This window comes from Pteropus medius, unplaced genomic scaffold (genome assembly GCF_902729225.1).
Source record: "Pteropus medius unplaced genomic scaffold, Ma_sr-lr_union100, whole genome shotgun sequence".
NCBI lineage: Eukaryota > Metazoa > Chordata > Mammalia > Chiroptera > Pteropodidae > Pteropus > Pteropus medius.
In genome coordinates, this window is record NW_024350924.1 from 11,248,251 (window position 1) to 11,272,933 (window position 24,683).

The 24,683-nt window shown below is 35.8% G+C and overlaps 1 protein-coding gene across 2 annotated transcripts; it reads right to left on the minus strand.

Moving 5' to 3' along the window:
* Positions 1-1,319: 1,319 nt before the first annotated feature.
* On the minus strand, positions 1,320-24,609 carry GOLPH3L (golgi phosphoprotein 3 like). 2 transcript variants are annotated; one of them, XM_039841540.1, is made up of 6 exons: positions 24,432-24,609; positions 23,854-23,990; positions 22,504-22,698; positions 11,659-11,790; positions 10,388-10,502; positions 1,320-3,540 (listed from the first exon to the last, which is right to left on the minus strand). In XM_039841540.1, exons 3-6 carry the CDS (start codon positions 22,684-22,686, stop codon positions 3,113-3,115), a joined length of 858 nt encoding a protein of 285 aa, XP_039697474.1. In that variant the 5' UTR covers positions 22,687-22,698; positions 23,854-23,990; positions 24,432-24,609; the 3' UTR covers positions 1,320-3,112. The 2 variants fall into 2 exon arrangements, with proteins under 2 accessions (XP_039697474.1, XP_039697473.1); XM_039841539.1 differs by lacking the exon at positions 23,854-23,990 and having other exon boundaries at positions 24,432-24,605.
* Between the last annotated feature and the right edge of the window lie 74 nt (positions 24,610-24,683).

Sequence of the window (24,683 nt, forward strand, 5' to 3'; positions counted from 1 at the left end):
AAATAACCTTATAGTGTTGTGAGGAATAAATGAGATAATGTACAGAGCAGTTAGCATTGAACCTCACGAGAAAGGCGGTCAATATGAAAGCTACTGTAAACAACTCCTCTAAGTCTTCCCTGACGTTCCCAGGAAGAATGTTACTCTTCTTTGTGCTTCCACATATTAAGCTTATACTTCTACTTGAGCATAAATACGTTTTCGCAAAGTGATAACGTAAATGAGTTTGGGCTGAAATTGTATCTCATACAACTTTTTATTAGCACCTAGCAAGTGCCAGTTAATTTGTTAAGTATTCAATAATTTTTGGATGAATGAATTATGGGCAATAAAATATGAAGCCGTGTTCTCAGTTTTTAACATGCAAGCCCTGTGTTTAAAATGCAAGTTCCTGCGGGGAAGGGGTAAGGGGGTGAAAAAGGGGAAGGGCTGAAGAAGTACAAAATGGTAGTTACAAAATAGTGGTGGGATGTAAAGTGCAGCATAAGGAACAGTCAATAATATTGTAATAACTATGTATGGTGCCACGCGGGTACTAGATTTAGTGGGGTGATCACTTTGTAAATTGTGTGCCTAATCACTATGTTGTACGCCTGAAACTAATATGATACTGCATGCCAACTGTAAATGAAACAATTAAAAAATATTTTTTAAAAAATGTAGGTTCCTGAGCCCCCAATCCCAGAGGTTGTTTTACTAAGAACCTGCATTTTGGCAAGTACCCCCCTCCTTACTCCCCCAGAATAGGTTGTTTTGGTGCAGTGGTCTTTGCACCACAGTTTGAGAAACATTTTATAAAGGATGAATTATGGGAACAACGTTTTGTCTGAGGTAAAAATAACAGGGAAGTCTAAACAGTCCTAGTAACTACATTTCTTATTGTCTCTTGTGCTGTAGATGTTTTATAGGGAAGAATAAGCTAATTATAAGCACAACAATCTTCACATGGTAACTGTTATAGTTAGGCATGTCATCCACCATTTGGAACTGAAGACTTTCAGCTCTTAGATGTTTCAGGTGTCACTTACAAGTAACCATTAATAGGACAGAACATACTTTCTTTTCATGGTAATAATGGTATAATTGGCTAACTTATTTTGACACAGATGGAGACACTATCTGGATTTTACATCAGCCTTGATGTACCCCATTCCCTAGTCTATATATGTGATAATTGTTTGTTGTGTATTCTAATTTTTTACACAGGATGAAACAGGCTGGTATCCTAGTGTAACGGGGAAGCGTTACTGGCCTTGTGTGGAAAGTTCTTATTTCCCATTAAAAGAACTGAGGTTGTAAAACTGCACAGAGAGACCAGAGAGCCAACAAGTATCTTTATTACACAGAAATGTGAAGGTCATGTGCATGAAATCAGAAGGTGCTTTGCAGTGAACATTACGCAGATTCAAACAGAAGACATCCTCATCTTACTGAGATACAGTAAAAACACGACCAAAAGTTGCAAAAAAGAACTCGCCTTCCATATCCCTGACCAAGCTAAAACCCTCCACAGGAAAACCAGGTTTCAATTCACACCTAATTGTTCAAATGGAAACAAAAACTAAGTCAGGTAGAGACAATACATGGGCTGGTTTTTGTATTTTTAGAGAGCCAGACTCAAGCTCTATTCAACCGCACATTGAGAATTTGTTTCACGTTAAAATTTCTATCTCTAGTTACCTAAGTGATATCTGTTGTGAAAAATGGAAAAAAAAAATGTTTATCGAGTTGGGGAATTTTGTGGGGCCAGACTGGTTTGGGGAGGGGATGAAAGTTATAATCATTCATTTAATCACTTCTGATCAGGAAGATTTAGTATCAGATCTGGGTCACCTGCATTAGCCCTTTGACAGCCTATTTCTCTCTAATGGTCAAGAGGCGGGATCCATTTCAAGTACCGGCATAATAAACGCCTGACATCATTAGCACAGCTTGGTGCCTGTCCCTCTCTGTTCCCAAATACCGAACTTTATATCAGCACGCTTTTGACAAAATGACCCTCCAAATAGCATTTTTCTTAATAAGCTTCTCTTTGCACTACTATTTTAGAGATTTGGCTAGAAAAATGGTTGAGTTGAAACAAGACTAATGACTAGGAGGGTATCTGTGGGTTAAATACAGACAAAACTACTTCCAGAACCCTTAAATATAGACAGAATCTATCAATTTATGCAGGAAACTAAAAATAGGGAACAAGAAGATCTGGAGTTTAGATACACTATCTAGATGGAGTCTGCGAGCTGCTAACTCAGCAACTGAAATTTACAACCCTCTCAATTCGATCAGAGCAGAGGGATTTAAAGCAAGCAGTCTGGAGGACCAGGACGGTCACATGCCAACAAGTGGAAATTCTGATGCCGCCTCCTTCCCTTACAAACTGTAACGCTGACTGTGTGAAGGAGGTGGCTAAGAGATAGATACATTTTTTTTCATATAGACTTCCATCGTAATGAATGATGGAGTAGAATAATGCTAAGAAAGAGTATAGAATACACTTCTGGTTCGATGGCTGTGAGAACCAGATACTCAAATTTGGAATAATCTCATTAGGCTAGAATAGGAAAGTGAGAAAATCACTAGTGGGACATAAAATCCCAGAGACCACCTGCTCCAAAGATTAGTTTTGTTTCCATTGACTCTTATTCAGAGATAGTTATTTCAATAAGCTACAATACTTGGCAGAGTCTGAGAGACAAAGACGGAAAACATGTATATAAGATAGAAAACAGACTTTAAAAAGTAACCAATGATTTGCTCTCTACATCTCTTTCACATTCTGTGCCTGGGGAGCTCCAAATCCCACTTAGATCATCTTGCTTATCCAAAAGCACACTGGATGGAAGTAAACCAAGAAACGAGAGAAAATGTTTATTGGGTGTGTGTGGGTTCATTCAGTTTATTCACCTCTGGAGTGGAAGGATAGGGAGAAATGTCTGCTTATAACGGTCAGGGTCTATGGAGAAGTCCTGGAGTTGCTCTCCCCCAATCACAAGTCTGATTCAAGAGAAGGAAAGGAAAATGATGAAAAACATCTCATCACACAAAACTCAGTGATGGTGTCTCTGACAGTCACCAAGCCAGCAGGGAAAAAGGAGAAACCCACCTGCTGGCTTTAGGATTTATTGAAGGCTGCCAGCACAGCCCAGATCATCTCCGTGGCACTGTGCTTTGTCCCCTCCACTTCGGGGTCCAGTTCTACTAGGTCCTTGGCTCGATTCATTGCCACATCATACCTGTCATCTGTCAGAGAGGAGAAGACATTCTCTAGCACATCGGAGGAGTGCGCTAGAACCAGGAGTGCTAGTGTTCGCTTGTCCATACGCTGAGGGTCATTTACCCACCGTTCTAGGACACTATCTTGGAGTTTCTTCACTAGTCGCTGTTTCTCTGTTGTATTGGTCACTGGATGAGTAGTCATGTCAAATAGGAGGAAATTCTGCTTCTCAGTGGTTAGAATACCCTTCTCGACGAGGTTCTTTGCAATTCGCTCTCTTACGTTTCTCAGCTGGTACTGTAATTTGAATGGGTTCCAGGTCTCGCCTACGGGGAAAAGAAACAGAAAACTTGGAACAACATTATAAACCAATTAGACCTAACAAGACGTCTATAGAACATTCTACCCTGTAACAGCAGAGTACACATTATTCTCAAGTATACACGGAACATCCTCCAGGATATGCTAGGCCATAAAACAAGCCTTAATAAATTTAAAAGACTGAAAACATACAAAGTATGCTATATCCAACCACAATGGAATTAAATTAAAAATCAGTAACAGGAGGAAATTTGGGAAATTCAAGAAACGTGGAAACTAACAACATATTCCTAAATAACCGATAGGTCAAAGAAAAAATCACAAGGGAAACTAAAAAAAAAATACTCTGAGTTGAATGCACACGAAAACACAACATACTAAAACTTACAGGATGCAAATTAAAGCAGTGTCAGGAAGGAAATTTATGACACCAAGTGTTATGTTAGAAAAGGGTATGTCAAATCAATAACCTAACCTACCTTAAAAAACTAGAAAATAAGAGCACACTGAACCCAAAGCAAACAGAAGAAATAAAATAATAAATATGCGAGTGCAAATAGAGAAAATAAAAATAGAGAAAATCAGTAAATCAAAATTGGTTCATTGAAAAGATCAACAAAACTGACTAGCCTAGACTGAGCAAGGGAAAGAGAGAAGACTCAAATAACTAAAATTAGGAATGAAAGAGGAGACATCACTACTGACCGAAAAATAAAAAGGGTAATAAGGAGATAATACTATAAACAACAGTATGTCAACAAATTAGATAACTAAGAAGAATGAACAAATTCCTTAAAACGCACAAATTACCTAAACTGACTCAAGAAGAGAAAATATCAATAGATCTACAAGTAAACAGATTGAATAAATAAACTTTAATATATAAAGTTTTAAAACTTCTCACAATGAAAAAAAAATTTCCCACAATGAAAAGAGTGGCCAACGTGATTTTACTGGTAATTCTACCAAACATTTAAAGAATACTGATCCTTCACAAACTCTTTAACTAATCTATACAGTAAGTATTACTCTGATGCCAGAACCAGATAAAGACATCACAAGAAAACTACAGACCAATATCCCTTATGAATATAGGTACAAACATCTCAACGAAATACTAACAAAACAAATACTGCAACATATAATAAATACTATGTAACATGATCGGGTGGGACTTATATAAGAAATGCAAGTTTGTTTTAACATCCAAAAATCCAATTATGTAATACACTATACCAATGGAATAAAAGGCAAAACCAAATGATCATCACAATAGACACAGAAAAAGTATTTGACAAAATCCAACATCCTTATATGATAATAACACTCGACAAACTACAAATGGGCAGGAACTTCCTCAACTTGATAGAAGGTATTTACAAAAAACCCACAGCAAGCACCATACTTAATGGTGAAAGGCTGAATATTGTCCTGCTAAGATCAGGAACAGGACCAAGGATGTCTATTCTCATCACTTCTATTTAGAACTGTCCTTCCTGGAGGTTTTAGCCAGGGCAATTAAGCAAAAATAAGAAACAAAGGTATCCAGGTTAGACAGGAAGAAGAAAAACTATCTTTATTTTTAGGTGACATGATACTGTTTATAGAAAATTCTAAGGAATACACTTAAAAATTATTACAACTAATACATGTTCAGCAAGGTTGCAGGATACAAGATTAATATATAAAAATCAACTGAATTTCTATACATTAGCACTGAACAACCTGAAAACACAAAATATAGACAATGATTACATTTACATTAGCATTTAAAAGAACAAAATATTTAGGAATAGATTTAACAAAATAAGTACAAGAGCTATGCACTAATAATTACAAAACATTGTTGAAAGAAATTAAGAAGATTTAAATAAATGAAAAGACATCCCATGGAGCAGAAGACATATTATTAAGACAGCAATATTCCCAAGTTGATCTTCAGATTCAACACAATCCCTATTAAAATCCTAACCTGCCTTATAGCAGAAATTGACAAGCTGATCTCACAATTCATATTGACATGTAAAGGCCAAAATTATCTTGAAAAGAAGAACAAAGTTGGAGGACTCACATTCGCTGATTTCAAAATTACTACAAAACTACACTAATCAAGATAGTGTGGTATTGCATAAGAACAAACATACAGATCAATGGAAGAGTTTAGAAATAACCCCATACATTTATGGTCAAATGATTTTTCACAATGGTATCAAGACAATTCATGGAGGAAAGAAAAGTCTTTTCGACAAATAGTGTTAGGACAACTAGGACGCAGTATATACCCTCAAGCGAAAGAATAAAGTTGGAGCACTACCTCTCACACCATAACTCAAAATGGAGTTTAGACTTAAATAAAGAGATAAAGCTATAAAACTCTTAGAAGAAAATACAAGAATAAACACAGGATAAATCTTCACGACACTGGGTTAGGCAATGGTTTCAGAGATATTACATCAAAAGCACAAGCAACAAAAGAAAAAAAATAATTGAAATGTACTCAAATTGAAGACTTTTATGCTTTGAAGAACACCATCAAGAAAGTAAAAAGACAACCCACAGAATAGAAGAAAATTTTTGTAAGTCATGTATCTGATAAGAGATTTGTATCTAGAATATATATTTAAAAAGTATAACTCAAAAGATAAAAATAATTAAAAAATGGGTACAAAATCTGAATACAGAATTCTCCAAAGGGAGATATATAAATGGCCAATAAGTACATACAAAGATGCTCACGACCATTAGCCATTAGAAAAACGCAAAGAATATTACAATAAGATACTACCGCACACTCACCTGGATGGCTAAAAAAAAAAAAAGCAGAGAATAATAAGTGTTGATGAGGATGTGGAGGAACTGACACTCTCACAGATTGATAGTGTGAACAAATGTAAAATGGTGTTGCCAGTGTGAAAACCAGTCCCTATTCTGTCCTCCAGAAGTTTAAAATCTAGTATGGGGTGATAGTGGAGAGACAAAAATAATATTTGAAGTGGGACCTAATGACAAACTGGATAAAGTTCTTTAAATGTTAATCATTGAGGTATGACGTCAGGAATGGCAGAGGAGGAAGGGCCAGAAATCCATCTCTCTATCTAGACAACAGTTGTACAAGCAGAATCTACCTTTAAAATAACTATTTTGGAACTCTGGAGTCTATTTGAACGTTTGTAGGTTCCAGGGCAAGGCTTGGCTGGCAAACTATGGTTAATGTCAATTTCAGCCTTCACGCAGTAGTGGCTACTTAGCTCCCAGACCATGACAGCGATCTGTGGTTTTGTTGCAGCTTGCTGGGGTCAGGGTGGGCAATAAAGACATGTCCTTGAAATTATCAAGATCTCTGCTCTGATTATGGATTGCAGCTTCTAATGGCTGACATGCTGGTGAGGGTTGGCTGCCATTGTTCCAATCTCTACCAGCTGCAGCAGCTATACAGGGAGATTCAGAGGATAACATTGTGGTTTTTCTTGTACATTCAAAAACACGGGCATATACACTGTATATTAGAAAGCCACTGTGCTTGCTCAGGAAGAGAAGTAACTTCAGAAAAGATCTGAGTCTGAAGCTTTCGCCTCATCTGATCCATGGCACGGAGACATTGTATAACACCAACACCACCAACACCAACACCAACACCAACACCACCCCACCCCCCACCCCACCACCGACAAGAGAAAAAGCAAACCCTGGGAAATGGGGTAATCTGATTTTGAGATTAAAATGTCCAGTTTTCAACAACAACAACAACAACAAAATCACAAGACATAACAAAACACCAGGAAAGTATGGCCCATCAATGGAACAAAAGATAATGACATAATATGTATCTGAGAAAGTGCAGATGTCAGATTTACTAGACAAAGACTTGAAAACAACTGTCTTAAAGTTGCTCAAAGGAAGACATGGACCAAGATAGGAAAAAATGTATAAACGAAATGAGAATATTAATAAAGAAAACAAGTGAAAAAAAATCAAATGGACCAATATTTATACTGTAGAAGTCACAGAAGAAGAGAGTTGTCACATATGAGTTGTCACATACTAGGAACCCTCAATGATTATCAGCAGATTTCTCATCAAAAACTTTGAGGGCCAGAAGGCAGTGGCTGACATATTCAAAGAGCTGGAAATAACATACCAAAACTCTGTCGACTGAGAATTCTATATCCAAGAAAACTGTCCTTCAAAAATAAGAGAGATATTGAGACTTTCCCAGATAAACAAAAACTGAAGAAGTTAGTTACCACTATGCTTGCCCTATAAGAAATGTTTAAAAAGAGTCCCGTGGGTGAAAATGAAAGCCAGACAATGACTGGAAGCCATGTGAAGCAATCAAGATTTCTAATAATGGCAAATATATGGACAACTATAAAAGCTAGTATTGTAATTTTGGTTTGTACCACCACTTTCTATTTTCTATTTGCTTTAAAAGATATATATATTAAAAAAAACAATTATTAATCTATGTTATTGGGCACACAATGTATAAAGATATAATTAGTGACATCAAAACAGAAAAAGGATGAAACAAAGCTATATAGGGGCAGAGACTTTGTATGTAATTGACGTTAAATTGGTATAAATTCAAATTAGGTTGCTATAACATTAGGATACCAATTCCCATGATACCAACAAAGAAAACAGCTATGGAATATACACAAAAGAAAATGAGAGAAAGCAAAAATGCTTCATTACAAAAAATCAACTAAACACAAAAGAAGACAGTAATGCAGGAAATGAGGGACAAAACAGCTGTAAGACATATAAAAAACAAGCAGCAAAATGGCAGAAATGTTTGCTTATCAGTAATTAAATATAAATGAATTAAACTATTCAATCATAAGACTAGGATTGGAATGGACTAAAAAACATCCAACTATATGCTGTCTATAAAGGACTCGCTTTAGATCAAATTACACACCAATAACACTTATGAATATAGATGCAAAAATCCTTAATAAAATATTAGCAAATTGAATCCAACAGCATGATCAAGTGAAATTTATCCCAAGATTGTAACATAAGACAATCAGATGTGCAAAGAATCTGAACAGACATTTTTCCCAAGAAGACATAAGGTGGTCAACAGATACATGAAAAAGTGCTCAGCATCACTGGAGAAAAGAAAATCAAAACCCCAATGAGATATCACGCATGTTAGAATGGCTATTATCACAAAGACAAGAAACAACAAGCATTGATGAGGATGTGGAGAAACTGGAACCCTCATGAATGGCTGTTGAGAATGTAAAAGGGTGCAGCCTCTGTAGAAAACAGTTTGGCAGTTTCTCAAAACATAGAACATATGACCTAGAAATTCTACTCCTAGGTATCCTAGGTATGTATCCAAAAGAACGGAAAGCAGAGACTTGAACAGATATTTGTACACCAATGTTCACAGCAGCATTATACACAATAGCCAAAAGGTGGAACTAGCCCAAGTGTCTATCAATCGATGAAATGGATAAACAAAGTGTGGTATACAGAGAACGGAATACTATTCAGCCAAAAAAAGGAAGGAGCTTTTGATATATTCAACAACATGAATGGACGTTGAAAACATGCTTAGTGAAAAAGCCAGACATAGAAGGACAAATATTACGTGATTCACTTCTGAGTTACCTAGTACAGGCAAATTCATAGAGAAAGAAAGTAGATGAGTGGTTGCCAGGGAATGCGGGGAGGGAGGAAGAGGGATGGTTGGTATGATGAGAAAGCTTTGGGTAGAGAGAGAGGTGATGGTTATGCAACACTAGGAATGTATTTAATGTCACTGAATTAATTGAACACTTACGAGTGGTTAAAATAATAAATATTATGTTATGCATAGTTTACCACAATAAAAAAGTTAACTATATACCCAAAAGAAATGAAAACATGTCCACACAAAAACTTGTACATAAATGTTCATAACAGCATCATTCATAATAGCCAAAAAGTGGAAGTGACTCAAATGTCTATCAAATGAGATATGGATAAACAAATGTGTTATATCCACATGACAAAATATTATATTCAGCAGCATAGAGGAGCCCAGGTAAAACTGGGGAAAGTCTAATCAGATTGGTGTCTTGTATCAATGTCAACATCCTGGTTGTTATATTATACTGGGCAAAGCATATAAGAGATCTATTATTTCTTACAATTTCATGTGAATCTACAAATATCTCAGTAAAAAAGTTTCGATTTAAAAAAATTGTTTTAGAAGGTAAAGTGGCTATGACCTCAAAGTGGTCTGTGAAAGATCCTCCTAAAATTTTATGCCATAGATCTGGTTATTGGCATTAAAGTTTTTGAACTCACCCTTAAGAAAGAAAAAAGGAATGAAGTATTAATACATGCCACAACATAGATGAACCTTGAAAACATTATCTGAAGAAGCCAGTCATAAAAAACTGCAAGTCGTATGATTCTATTTATTATAAAATATCTGGAATAGCAAATCTGTAGAGATGGAATGTAGATTAGTGGTTGTCTAGCGCTGGGCTGGAGGATTGGGGGAAATGGAGGGAAAACTGTGAATGAGTATGGGGTTTACTTTGGGGGAGATGAGAATGTTCTAAACTTAAGATTGTGATGGTTGTGTGAATATACCCATTAAATTGCACACGTTAAATGGGTCGTTATATGGTACATGACTTACATGTCAATAAAGATGTCACAAAATTTCTTGTGAAGAATACTGTCAAAAAGCTCATGAGGTAGGGTGGCAGAGGTAAGGTGAAGCTTTGGAAAATTTTAGGTATTGATGAACTGTGATTTTTCTGTCCCTCATTAGTACTACTTTTTCAGACCTTAAGAGTAGGAGAAAGATTACAAAGTGTGGGGTTTCTGAGTTTTGAGCCACCTTACCGGTGAGTAGCTCTATCCATGTCTGGACAGTTTCTGTGGGTTCAGTGGCTTTGATGTGTTTGAGAGTTTCGTCCAGCAAAACATCACCTGTTGGGCTGTCTGACTTCAGCAGTACCTTTTAGGAAAGAAGAAACAAGGGCCCCTGTTTCATTCACTTCATTCAAATTAAAATCTTTCAAATACCATATATACATCATTGGTTAAATGTTGTAGAAAATGCAAAGCAGCATAATATACTGTCCTTGTTCTCAAGTTAAAACATCTAGTATGGAGTGATAATAGGGAGACAAAAAGAAATGTGAAGTAGGCCCCAGTGACAAACTGGATATAAATGATAATGCGGAAAAGATTTAACAGTAACTCTTTGAGTCTGGAAAACCTACTTGTAAAACAATAAAGGTAAGAAAGTCAGCAAAAGAAGCCAGTTTTGGGGGAAAGTTAAGTTTGGTTTTAACTGATATGGGGTAGCCAAGGTGAAATGTCTAGCCAATAGTTAAATGTGTTCCTGGGGTAAAAAAAGACAGGCCTAGGATTTGTGACTTCATATCATGAAAGTGACAGATGAAACTGTGAAGGTAAATGAAGTCCCCAAAAAGATACCAGTTATGCAAAGGGATACAAACTGGGATGCAGATGTTAAAGAACAAGGAATACAGGAAATAGGGTACAGCCAGAGGAACAAGAGCATGTATGACAACACAGGCCACGGATGCAGGTTCAAGTAGGAGGAGTGGTCAAGTGTCAAATGTAGGTTAAAGAGAAAAACAAAGACCAAAAAGCTGGTGATAAGTAGTTTCAGGAGAGTCTTGAATATGACAGGGAAGCTGTCAGTGGGAAAAATGAGTAAGGAAATGGAGTCAGGAGGATGCTACATGTTGGAGAGGACGTGCAGCAGATGCGAGGAGAAACCGGTTATCTGAGGGTGAGGAGGGTGAAGCAGAGACCACCTGACCCACACGTTTGCACCCTCCTTAGTAACACTGTTTCATGGGGTTATAGCTACAGCTATAGAGGGAGGAATAATCAACTGCACCTTAAATGTGATTTTTGGCATAAATTTTTTAAAAAGCATGAAATTCTTGTAACTCTTTAGACTATGGATACTTAGATTTATCCCTCTGATATAGGATAATTAAACCTGTTCGACAATGAGACAGCTGAGTCAATGATGTTTATCTTGTCTCACTACTGAAATCTTCCTATTTCTTCAAAATGGACCACAGGTCCCTGCCCTTTCATAAGCTAGAGGATGTCCCCAGAGGACGCTGTACCTTTCTGTCTAGTAGTCGCTTCTTACGCATGGTGGGGGGTTCCAGATAGATCCGACCCCGCATGGCCAGCTCTATGAGGATGCCCCCTCGCAGGCCAGATGAAATGCAGTCATTCCAGAAAGATGTGTAACCCTAGAAAAGGGGAACAGAGAAAGAATGTTCTGAAAGAGATATGGACTTGCAGCAAGCACCCTAAAGAGCTGCTTTGTTGTGATTTGTTTCATGTCATGTTACATGAACTCAAAGCAAAATACAGAATAAGAGAAAAGAATCTCTCTTTAATTCGCCCTCTCCCAAATATGATCTTCTACCTGACTTTAAGCTCTTTGTTTATTACTGTGGTTTGCTGTTAGTTAATAACTGGCATGCCAAATTTTAATTTTTGAGAATTCTGGCTTCTCTGAAATCTCTTTCCTTACATTCTAAATTTCAGAGTGGGATACAAATAAGTAGAAAAATGTATACACCATTTGAGCCTTTTACTCCTCCAAGATATGTATTATTTACAAGCTATTTTGATGGATGGTGTAGTAAGATCCCAGTCCTGCCACTGACTAGTTAAGAGCCTTAGGTATGTTACTTAACCTTTCTCAAGTGCAACGTCCTCATCTGTACAATGAGGACACGAATATCTTTGTTTGCTGTGAGGAACAAATGAGATGTTATACATAAGAAAGCATTTATTACAGTGCCTGGTGTACAGTAGGCACTTAAATGTTATTCTCCCTTCCCTAGATGATATAGAGGATACAAAGACATGTAAGAAATAGCCAGTGTCTTAAAATCTAGCTGGAAAGACCATACAAACTTGAGGAAAGTTCTGTGACAATATAAAGTTTAAATAAAAGCTCAATTTAAAAAGCAGAAGACTAGACAGGCATAAATGATGGTTGGAAGTTCGGTTTAGATGACAGTGTTTCAATTATAAATCACTTTTGGGCTACAGCAGTCAGAAATTCCTAAGGGACCCATCTGATTTGGGGTTTGAAGAATAGGTTAAATTGACAGAGAGGGAGGGTTTTCCAGATGAAGGAAATCGTCCAAATTCTACCTGCTCTTCAAAAGGGCATTTTAAACTAAAGTGTCAAGAACAGATACCTAAGATATGCTTAGAGAGCTAACTCAAGGATTTAAAGAGAAATTATGAGATTAAGTTGATCGTGGTCAGCCTTGTGGAAAGCCTTGATGTTTTCGACTTTTTACTGAACAGCAATGTTAAATCCTAAAGTTTCTGAGCAAGGGCTTCTGATTAACACAAGGAAGAACCATCATGGTTCTCAAAACTGTTTAACAGTCCTTAGCTAACTGGGGGGAGCACTCCTTCTCACTGGAGAGAAGTTGGGTGAGATGCTGGCAGAGAGGGTGCAGTGTGGCTTTAAAGCATCACCAAAACTAAATCGCCAGTAAGACTGGTAATGTCTCTAATATTTACTGAACACTCATTATGCAGGACATTTGTGCAAATGCATTATCTGATTGCATCTTCACAACAACCCTGTAAGGGGGCACTATTATCCACATTTTAAAGATGAGAAAACTAAGGCTTATGGGGGTTATATAATATGACACAGGGCACAAAGCTAAAGAGAGGCAAAGAATTTTTTATTACACATTTTTTTTAAATTGCATTTTTTAAAATCTTTATTGCTTTGGAAGTTATACACTCCCTTTTCTTTAGGAAAGTTATTCTTAACATTTAACATGCACAGCAATTTAAAATTAATATGAGATCCAGTTTACTTTTAAAACAGATTAATATATTAACCACTCACCTAGCTGACCAATATTTTCTTTTTTTAACCTCACAAATTAGACATTATTAGCACCATCATTATTCTATACAGGCGGCACTCATTCAGATTTACTCGGATGCTTACCGATCTCCTTGCTCACCATTCGTTCTTGCAGCTCAGACCTCCTTTGTGGTACCATTTTCCTTCTTCCTAAAGTAGAATTTCCTTAACTGACAGTCTGTTAGAGGCAAACTCTATTTAGTTTATCTGAAACGTCTTTATTTTACCATCATTCTTGAAAGACAGTTTCTCTGGATATAAAATTCTAGGCTGATAGTTTTATCTTATCACATTGAAGATATCACGCCTTCCTCTTCTAGCTTCCACTGTTGCAAGTGAGGAATCTATCATTCTTATTGATTGTGGTTTCTTTGTCGGTGATTTGCCTTTTCCCCTTGGTCCTTTAAGATCTTCTCTCTTCGTCTTTTTCACTTTGACTACAACATGACTGTGTGAATTTACTTATCCTGTTTGGTATATGCTTCCTGTATCTGTAGGTTCATTTCTTAGTTCTTAAATAGTCTCAGTTCTTATCTCTAAGAATATTGGCTTTCTTCCATTTTCTTTATTCTTTCCTTCTGAGACTTCAATCTTTCTCATTCTAATCCCCATGTCTTTTAGTTTCTTTTAATGTTTTCCATTTCCTTTGTCTCTGTATTTCTTTCTGAAGAGTTATTTCATACCTGGCTTCCAATTTACTTTCTGCACCTATATCTAACATGTTAAACTAACCCTGAGATTGTGATTTCAACCATTTTTCATTTCTAGAAGTTCTATGTAGTTGCTTTTCACATTTGCCTGGTCATTTGTGATCATTTTTGCTGCTGTTGTTCATTCTGTGATTCTTTTATTTCTTTAAAAATGTCATAGAGATTTTCTATTGTCTGATCTGAGGTCCTTGAATGACCTATTTATTATTTCTGCTGATTCTTTCTTTGTTGTATCTTTGTATGTTTGATGATATTTGATTAAGCGCTCCATTTTAATTTTTTGGGAATGTGCAAGATTTTGGAGGCCTAAATTGAGGCTGTCTTCCTCCAGAGAGGAAGATCTGCATTTGTTACTCCCAAGAGTCAGATGCGGGGGTTTAGAGGGACTGCCACACAACTGGGACCACATTTACACCTAGCTTTCCCGTTTCATCTCAACCCCAAGGTTTATTCCTGACCACCCAATTCCTGAATCTCTGGACTGGTCTGGCAATTTGCTTCAGGGCCATCTGTTTTTCATGTTTGTTTATTGCTTGCTTCTAGGATTTTAATTTTGGTGTTTGTTTTGTTTGGGAAGTAAAGATTTCCTTTACTTCCCGAAGGTCCGACAATACATTAAAAATGAAGTTTACTCAAACTTAATACCTGACCACAACACTGCCAGAGAAAGGTAGAGGCTTCTAATTCTACTTTTCCCATGGCCAGGGTGAGCTTGAAGCTCAAGTCTAATATTGACTCCCTTTCCCTCTGCTTAAAACTCTTCGAACGCTCCTTCCAGTCAAGTCCAAATTCCTTAGTATAGCACTGAAACCACGACGTTACTTACTAGTGTCTCTCTGGCCTTTTCCCCCTGGAACGCTATGCTCTAGCTTTCTGGAACTACTGTAAGTACTCTAATGCATCATTTTTGCCTACTGGCTTTTGCACACACAGTTCTGTCTAGAAGAACAAATACTTTTTTCCTCAACTCCTCCTTGTTCTTAAGGATTGAGTGCAGGGGTCACATCTTCCATGTAACCCTCTCTGACACTGTCTTCCCTCCACTCCACCCTCTGGGTTAGGATTCTCTCCTGGGTGTGCCTATGTATATATACTCCCCCTGTCACTTATTATATCACATTGCAGTGAACTGTTTGTCCTCAGTAGACTATAAATTTTTAGAGTATCTGACTGACACACAGTATTTCTCAATAAATGTTTCTTGAAAGCATAAATTTATGATTGAAATACATTAACCTGGCAAAAGCTCAGCTTTAACCATAAATATCCCTAGACATATCCGAATTTCCTGAGGGCCTGATCTTAGGCTCAAAGCCGGGTTTAGTTCCCTCCACTGCCTGTCTCATGGCTATTTCGTCCTCTCTGTAACTTCTCTTTAAGGAAAAAGGTGGGTTTTTTTTTTGTTTTTCTTTTTAGGGGGGTGGTTAATACTTTGTTTTATATAACTCAGTTGCCTAATTAAGGTTAAACTATAACTTACTTCAGAATGTATAGTTTACTTAGACATAACTTTTACATAATCCTGGTGACTATACATCAACAGGTGTACAAACATTTCGGCTAGTATTAAAGTGACTAGAGGCAAGTTTTCTTTTGCTTTTCCATCTCTTCCTGACCTTACAGCTTCTGTTTCAGTGATAGTGGTGTCAGATTTTCAATAGAACTATGAGAAGCATTGTAAATAAACAATTGGAGACCAGGATATAGAAAATGTATGTTTTTGAATATCACCCTTTCCCATCATAGTATCTCATAATATGTAAAACTCTTCAAATGAGTTTTTAAAACTCATTTCTTTTTATTAAATCAAAAAGTATAAAAATACACATGTGGAGTTTTAAAAAATAATTATAAATCTAAGGTCTATTTTCCTAGAAATATGTCTAGCTGCCTTGATGAATTCTCAAACCATCTGTAATGAAGACTCTGTGTTAAAGTGCTAATGCTTAAGTATGCAGAATGATCTAGCACATATATATGAAAATTCACCATTCCAACATCAAAGTTAATTACCAAAGGCTATACACATCAGGGAAAAGAGAAAGAAAAATTTTAGGATCTACTAAAACAAATGGAATTGCACATTGCCTCATGGCCAACAGAGAATCTTGGAGGAGTAGCAGAATGAGATCTTTGGTTAGTGTACTTTGTTCTGTCTTAATTATAAAGTAATATATATATGATTGTAAACAAAAAAAAAAAGAGAAAAAAGAGAAAAAAGATCGTATTATAGAAACATATAATTTAGAAAGTAAAAGTCTCCTATGACCTTATTCCCTCAAGATAACTGTTTAGTGGGTATTTTCTAGATTTCATATATTCTATTATGTATTTATTAATATTATTCGTAGAAATGAGATCCTACAGAGTGGCAACTCTTTCACTCACCCATTATTTCGGGTATCTTTCCACATCAGCAAATATAGACCTACCACATTCACTGTAATGGCTTCACAGTACTGCATTTTAGATGCACTGTAATTTATTTATCTGAGCTCTTACTGATGTACATTTGAGTTGCTTATAGTTTTTGACCATTATAAAAAATGCAATAGAGAAATACTCATGTTTGTGTATATTTCTGTTGAATAAATTCCTAGAAGAAATTTTTGAGTCAAAGATTATATACATATTTAAATTTTGGATAATGTCATTTTGCTCTTGTAAGAGGCTGGGCAATGAGGTTTCAATATTTTAAGATAGTCAGCACTTAAAGAAGAATTTCCGCCTAGTCAAGTATTCCTTATTCAAACTTCCTTGAAGACACACCTTAAAACAACTCTGAAGGTTAAAAATTTTAAAGTTAACTGCTTAGGATAAAAAGAGGTAGTAAAGCAAAGAAACTTAAAGCTTAATTAAAAACCATGCTTATAAGGAGTGTTTTAAAATGTTAGAAAATCCTTATAATAAAATTAAATGAAAAACAGCCAAATACATAATTATGTAGTCAAGATTTTCATAATTATGTAAAATACTACTTTTAAAAATGGTTTTCCAATTTTTCTAAATTAGCTACACTGAGAAAAATATCATTTTATTAGGAAAAATCTCAGAAAAAAATACCCTTCTATAACTTATTGGCCATTTAAATTTAACTCCAAAAAAAAAAAGAGGACGATATATGCATAGAAAGGTCAAGAAGAGAAAAATATTTTGAAAACTCAAGTTATACAAACACAACATATGAAGGAGACAAAAAGAGATGAAATGTCTCACATCAAGTTTACAGGCTCAGTGATTACAGCTGAAAGTCTAAATTTAAGTGGGTCATTTTTGACTTTATATCAATATCAGATATTTCATAAGAAAACAGTGTGCATCTGGGGGGTTGGGATATGTAGGGAAAGGCAGGCTCTCGATGAGCTGGCTTATACTCCATTTTCCTCTTGTTAAAATAAGACTTTGATCTCTCAGTTTACTTCCTTTTGTACTAATAGTAAATTATTTTTTGGAGTTCTATGACTGGATATAAAAAAAGTTTTCTTTTTAAACAGTCTATGTTAATAAAAAACCACAAAACCCGACAAACGAGTCCTTCTGATATACTTGCCCTATTCACATGGCCATAACTACTGACAAGAGATTTATTGTTCATTTTGTGTAATCAGGAAGCGAAAAGACCAGGTAGTGACCTAAATCAAACTTTTAATCTTTTAATTTTAAGAAAATATTTTAGGACTGAGCAACTTTGCAATTCTCTCCATCTATAGCCATTCACTGACAAGTTGTGTACTGACTTACTGATTTTTAAAAATTTATTGATTAGTTTGCTGAAAGTTTTTTTGACCAGCTTTAAAAAAGCTTACATTTTCAATCTCCTATTGCTAATAAATTACAATGAATGAATTATAAAGGATGGGAAATCATTAGTAGCTTGAAAAAGCTCAGCATTAACATACTTTGTAATTTAAAGTAAGTTTTATCCAATCTGCTTTATATTTTTCTATATGTATGAATAGTAGCATTGTTTGAAAAAACATAACTGATAAGTACTACAATATTCTTAGCAGCACTGCTGATAATGGACTACTGAATGTCCATTAACCAGCAGAATGAATGAATAGTGGTATATTCAGATAATGAAATGCTATATTGCAATGAACTAAATTAAGTTATATGCAACAACATGGACTAATCTCAAATATCATTATGAAAAAATATATAGCAGTATTAACCCAATAACATAAAGTTTAAAAACAGACAAAATTAAACTACCTTGTTTAGGGATATGTATACATGTAAACTATAGGGAGGTAGGGCAGCACATGATTATAGAAGGGCCCAAGAGGGTGCCTCTGGGATGCTGATAACACCCTGCTGGTGGTGGTTACATGAGTGTTTGCTTTAAAAGTACTTGGCAAATTGTACATATGTGTTTTATACACTTTTCTGGATATGCTGTATTTCAAAATTTTAGAAAAGTAAAACACATAACTGGATGTCTAGTTCTGTTTGGTACTCAAAACATCTGAGTTCATGTAAGATAGAGGATGCTTTCAAATATCTGTGGTTATTCCAGTTGCAAATCACTGAAAATGTCACAAACATCCAGCTGACGTTCTTTTTTCCTAGAACCCATCTCTCTTCACTAACCCTTGATCATCTGCAGAATTCAGGTTAAGAGTTACTGCCTCCCACCAGTCTTCCCTCTCTCAATGCCACTTTCCACCACCCATCTGAGCCAGGTATCGTTCCTCTCAGTTCCCTCAGTACCCAGGATAGTTATGCATTCATCACACCTTCCTGCACTGGTCTCCTGCCTGTCCAGATCCCTCTCCCACCTTTTCAGCCGGATCCCTCTCCCACCTTTTCAGCCACTCCGATGGCACTAGACTGTAAATGATCTCAAAAGCAGCGACTTTGTTCTCTTTTAATATCAAACACTTGACAGATATGAGATATTCAACAAATTTTTGATGATCAAACAAACGAATCAACATATATTTCCGTAATTCCAATAAACAACACTTTTTGTCAATTTTTACTCCAGTGACATGAGAAATATGATGAAAAGCTTTTATATCCCAGTGCATAGTAAGTATTCAATAAATGGCATGAGTATGAGAAAGCTTTGCAGGAACGGAAGAGGGTTAAAAAACACTAGCCACAAACTAAGATTATCGCTAAGTCAAAAGCATCAACAGTCTCGCTTCTCTTACAGACAATTTAATAACAAAGATTCTCATAAAGAAGTTTTAAACACACTAGCAATTTAAAGTAATATTTCACAAGCAGTTTTGACTATATGACCTACTGTCATTCCTTTTTAAGCCTACAATTTTTCAAGTATCAATCTCTTTGTAATATCTTTTACTTATATGTTTTTGAAATGGATATATTTCTTTCAATTATAGTACTGGGTTCTAAACAGAGAATCTTATGTAAATCTTTAGCAAAAGTTAACTTTAGGATACAAAGTTTAACATTTAGGATCTTTTTTGACATGTCACAAACTCAAATGATGCGAAATAAGAAATATATATATATTAAAACATATACTCACAAAAAATGGAACAAAATATCACGAAGTCCTTAATTTGGACACAAAAATGAAGTGGGCTGGGCTGTTCTCATTAGGCTGATTGCCTTTTACTTAAAGGAAGGAGTCTAAATGTCTCTGCCTGGAACTCAAAATCCTCCATACTCCAGTCTGAATCTAATTTGCCAATTTCGATTCTCATTGTTCTCCAAGAACACCACCTACTTAAGCATACTGGTTACTCAATTATCTCCCGAACTCATCAAGCTCATGATGCCTTTGCTTACTCAGGTTCACTCATACAGAACTAGTCCCTTCTCCATGTTTCCCTTAATCCTACTCATTCTTAAAGGCCCAGCTTGCTTACTCTCTTCCACTCTCCCCCAGGTTGTTCCAGCCCAAGATGATCTCTCCTTAAACTCCTTCAGCAATTAGCATTATAACATGGAAAAACTTGCTGTTTTTTGTTGTTGTTTACTTCTTTAAAAAACCTTTTGAAATAGAATGCATACACAAGAGAGTGCACAAAAGTAAAAACCTCAATGAATTATCCCTAAGTGAATATACATGAAACTTCACCCAACTACAGAAACAGAAAGCTGTTAGTGCCTGAAAGCCCCCCTTTTCTAATCACTAACATCCCATCTCCCCGACAAAAAGGTAACCACTATCTAACTACAGTAACCAATCCCTTTCTCCCTTTTCTTTATAGTTTTACTATCTAAATATGCCACCCCAAATACTACGGCATTTTGAATTTTATACACATAGAATCATACAGTATGTATTTTGTTTTGCCTCATGACCTCTCCTGAGCATTATGAGAATTATACATATTTTGTAACAACGTTCATTTTCATTCTGTACAGAATATATATTTACACTTATTTAAATAGACGATTCATTTCTATCCAATCTGCTGTTGATGGACCTTTGGGTTATTTAACTTTTAAAAAGTATGTACATCTTGTCTCCCTAGCTAGACGGCAGGAAGCGTATATTATGCTATTTTATATCTACCTTAGTATTTGCATAATGCTACTAAGTACAAAATGGGTGTCCCCAATCACACTAAATATTGATTAAATAAATCTACAAGTAGTTTGGGAGATGACAAGAAAATAAGTAGGGCTGGAAATCAATGTAATATTTTTAGAGATAGTTATGTAACTGGCATTTTGGAAAACTACCACTACTACTTTATCAGAAGGTTTGACCTCTCTTATGTATTTACACCTAAAGATTTATCATTACTTCTTCCTGAGCTAACCAAAACGCAAAAAAGTAACTATCTTCAAAAATAAAATTAGAGCAATTAAAAAGGCAGTTGATTATTATGCACCCATCTTTGTGCAGTATCTCACCAATATGTTGAGCACCCACTATGAGCACAGCTCTAAAAGAGCTCCTTTATTTCTTTATTCTCTTTCCTTAAGTTGATGGTAACTATCATATATTTGGAAACACACAAAGAGAAGTCCAAAAGTAGATTCTCTACAGAACGGAAACAAAAATTCTAGCATCTAGGCTTAGCAGGAAATTATTTCTATTCAAAATGAAAACAAATAAAATAGCTTTCTAGTTCTAATATGCTCTTCTTCTACAGTCAGTGAGTGCTTCCTTGGCACTGTGTAAACATTTCAAAACATTTTATACCACCTAATCTTTGGACCTACTCTGACATCCTCATGGAGAGTCAGTTTTGCTTTTTCATTTATTTGACTTTTATAAAACTAGAGCCTCATCAACTTTTTCAGCAAAGAGGACAATACAAGTCCAGGAAAGATTTTCTGATATATAATACACAGGCTATAAAAAGTCTTGTAAATTTTGTTCAAGTTGGTAATTTGACATGACGAAAAATTTTTAAAAAGTGATAAAAAAAAAAAAAAATGTACGGCCTAAGATAAAAGGGTATTCCCAAGGTGAGGAATCAATGTAGAAAAGATGTTACTAGATGTATGTAGCCAACTCATTTCTACGTAAGGACAATTATCAAAGTCAAATGGAGTACCTTTAAAATATAAAGTAACATTTTAACTTCATAAATTTTCAAAACTAAGGCCAATGATAAACATGCATTTACTTACTAAAGACTTTCTTGGAAAGGAAGTAGATTGTTTAAAATATTACGGTTATATAGCTTTATAACCTCCTTATGAGAGAAGGAAGTGATGGGAAAACAATTAAAAGTTAAATTACAAATAAAGGATAATTATACTAATAGTTAGAAATGCTATGAAAATATTAGGTTATATCACAAGACTTGTTATCTCAAGACTAATTCTATTATAAAATAAATGTTCTGTTAATAAGGGAAAACTTAGAAAGAGCTTGATTTTAAAACATTTCGTAAAATTAATCCTCAGCTGTTGATATTTCACTTCTAAAGAGCCACAAAATAGAAAAAGTTACTTCCTTTTAAGAAATCTACCTACTGTTTATTTTTGTAAGACAGCTAATCAGACATGTTCTTTATCTTATCACTTAAAAGATTTTTTCTCCCCAAAGCTTAAGAAGACTTCAATGTGTGGGCCTTCTTTCTTAGTTTAACGAGAGGTTATTTCAGCATCAATCTCACCTGGAAAACAATAAGTACAAAACTACACTGTGTTTTATCCTCTCTTGGATCCTCTAAACTTTTGGAGTAATTCTGTAATTAAATTACACTTCAAGTAATTAGACTTCCGGATTTTACCCTCCAAGTATCAGCCACCCTCTCGAACTCCCCAGCCCCCAGGTGACCATAGCATAATTCTAAGGCTGACTCAACATTAATCAAAATATTCTATCACATTACCTCCTAAAAACATCCCAGGATTTAAGAGTCTTTGAGACGGCCTAGCAGACTCAACTCCATTACCTCTTTATCTTTCAGTCCCAGGAGCAGCACTTCTTCCATGAGGGTGAGGCGGATATCCTTAGAGTCCCCAGAGTCTTCATTGTCCGGAGTCCTGTCTTGATTAGCATCTCCCTCACTTTCTACCTTCTTTTCAGAGTTCCTGCCTACTTCAGTGCGACGGGCCCGGTGAGTTAAAGTGGTCATTCTGAGCTGCTTCTGGAGGGGTGATGAAAAAATAACTCTGTGTGTGCTCATGTAAATAAATACATATGCTATTCATTTGTGCACACTAAAATGTATACAAACAAAAGACATTTATAAACTTAAACACAGAAAGAAAGGAAGGAGTAATGACCAGGAAAATTAGGTAACACAATATCTTTCCAAAGAACACTAGCTTAAATTCACAGAAGGCACTGACAAGAAATCAAGTCAGTAATTTTAAAGACCAGTAGAAATGATCACCTTTTAAACCTGTCGATTTCTTGTGCATAATCTATAAACCAGGAGTGCCTATCACTGTGACTCCTCTTTCACAAAATGGATCCTCCCCAATAAGGGACAACAAAAATTGTGAGCATCCAGCTCCCAAATGCATATAATTTATATATAACTTCTATAAACGTTCAATGCTATATTATAAAACATACACAATAATTATAAAGTAAAAAAGCTTGTAAAAAAGAAATAGAAATACACGTCCTAATATTTTCTTCCCAAACCCTAATCACTCATTTCATGCACTCACTTAGATCACTACTCTAAAGAATAATGCTCAGATCATGTAGAGTAATTCCATATAGTCAGAAAACTGTCATCTCTATCCCTAGCTAGCCAACTTGCAAATACACAGTTGCCAACAAAAAATACTTGCAAGACAATGTTAAAAGATTAGCAAATTCTTCTTCAATTACAAAAAAACTCAAAGCACAGTCGAAATTGCACTCCTCGTTTCTGATTAGTTAGCATACTTTATTTTAGATAAATCTAAATGCTAGTTTTAAAATGTACAATATTTTAAATCACCAATCATTTAAGAATATCTTTTTCTACATCGAAACAATGCATTCAAGAATCTCTGTGACTGCATCCCATTCTACTTTCTAGCGATTATTTCCCATTACTTTCAGTCATGTACTGTGAACAAACCATTTCTCACACATGTCCCATGCCTTTCACCTCTGCTCCTTTGTACATACTGGAATTCTCTCCCTTTTCCCTTACTTTGGAAATTCTACTCATTCTTCCAAGGCCTATGGAGGGTCCACTGTAAAGGCTTAAACGAATCTCCTTCTCTATTACCCCTATGTCCCATGGCCAGAATTGGTCTCTCCCTCAGCTGTACTTCCACAGAACTTTATTTATACTTACTTCCTTTAAAGTATTTATTATAGTCTTTCTTTTGGTATGGCTGTCTCTCAACTGTAAACTTCTTGAGGGTAGAGATATTGTCTTCTTGGGTTTTTTTATTCTCCATAGCAACTAGCACAATGTCTTTAACGTTGTAACTGCTCGATAAATATATACTGATTAAAATGAATTCTCAGAAATGCATGTGAACATTTAAAATAGAAATACAAATGAAGTGACTTACAAAAGACTCTTGTACAAGGCTCTATTTCAAACAGAATTCTTAGTGGGAGGTGGGAAGAAGAGTGAAGGAGGAAGAGAACCATGAAATAAATGCTTAAGGGCACTACTGGGATCTGGCGCTGTGTACAGGGCTTATTTCCTAACCCAATCCAAGAAACTTTAAATCTTCGGGCAAAAGGAATAAAGGAGGCTTTTCTTTGAGAAATGAATCCGCCCCCCCCAAACATTTACTAGTTAAAATCCAATTAAAAAAGGCCAAAAAATTACTTTAAAAACCTCCTCTCTCACATACACACAAAAAATTTGTAGGTTTTTTTTTTTTTGTACGTTAGGAAATGTATTTCCCCGCTGCTTACCTGGCGTTACTCCTGTTACTGCCGGACGTAATGCAGCTTGCGCTCTATTTAAAAGGAAACCCGTCCCCGCCCCCCACCCCGTCCTAGTAGGTGAAAAACTTCTCAGCCACGCAGAGAGCACAAACTTCCTGATCCTTCGATGCAGAGAATAACACATCAGCTTCTTCAGGATCCCTAGGCAACCTACCTTGGTGTTCCTTCATTGGACCAATCAGAAACCGCCAAGGTTGAGCCCAGCCAATCGGAGCTTAC

Excerpts from the sequence above, each read along its gene's own strand:
- GOLPH3L (XM_039841540.1), bottom strand. The coding sequence starts at position 22,686 with ATGACCACTTTAACTCACCGGGCCCGTCGCACTGAAGTAGGCAGGAAC. Across the intron at positions 10,503-11,658 it reads AGCGACTACTAGACAGAAAG|GTACTGCTGAAGTCAGACAG; the intron begins GTACAGCGTCCT and ends CTTTCCTAAAAG. Across the intron at positions 3,541-10,387 it reads ATGGATAGAGCTACTCACCG|GCGAGACCTGGAACCCATTC; the intron begins GTAAGGTGGCTC and ends TTTTCCCCGTAG.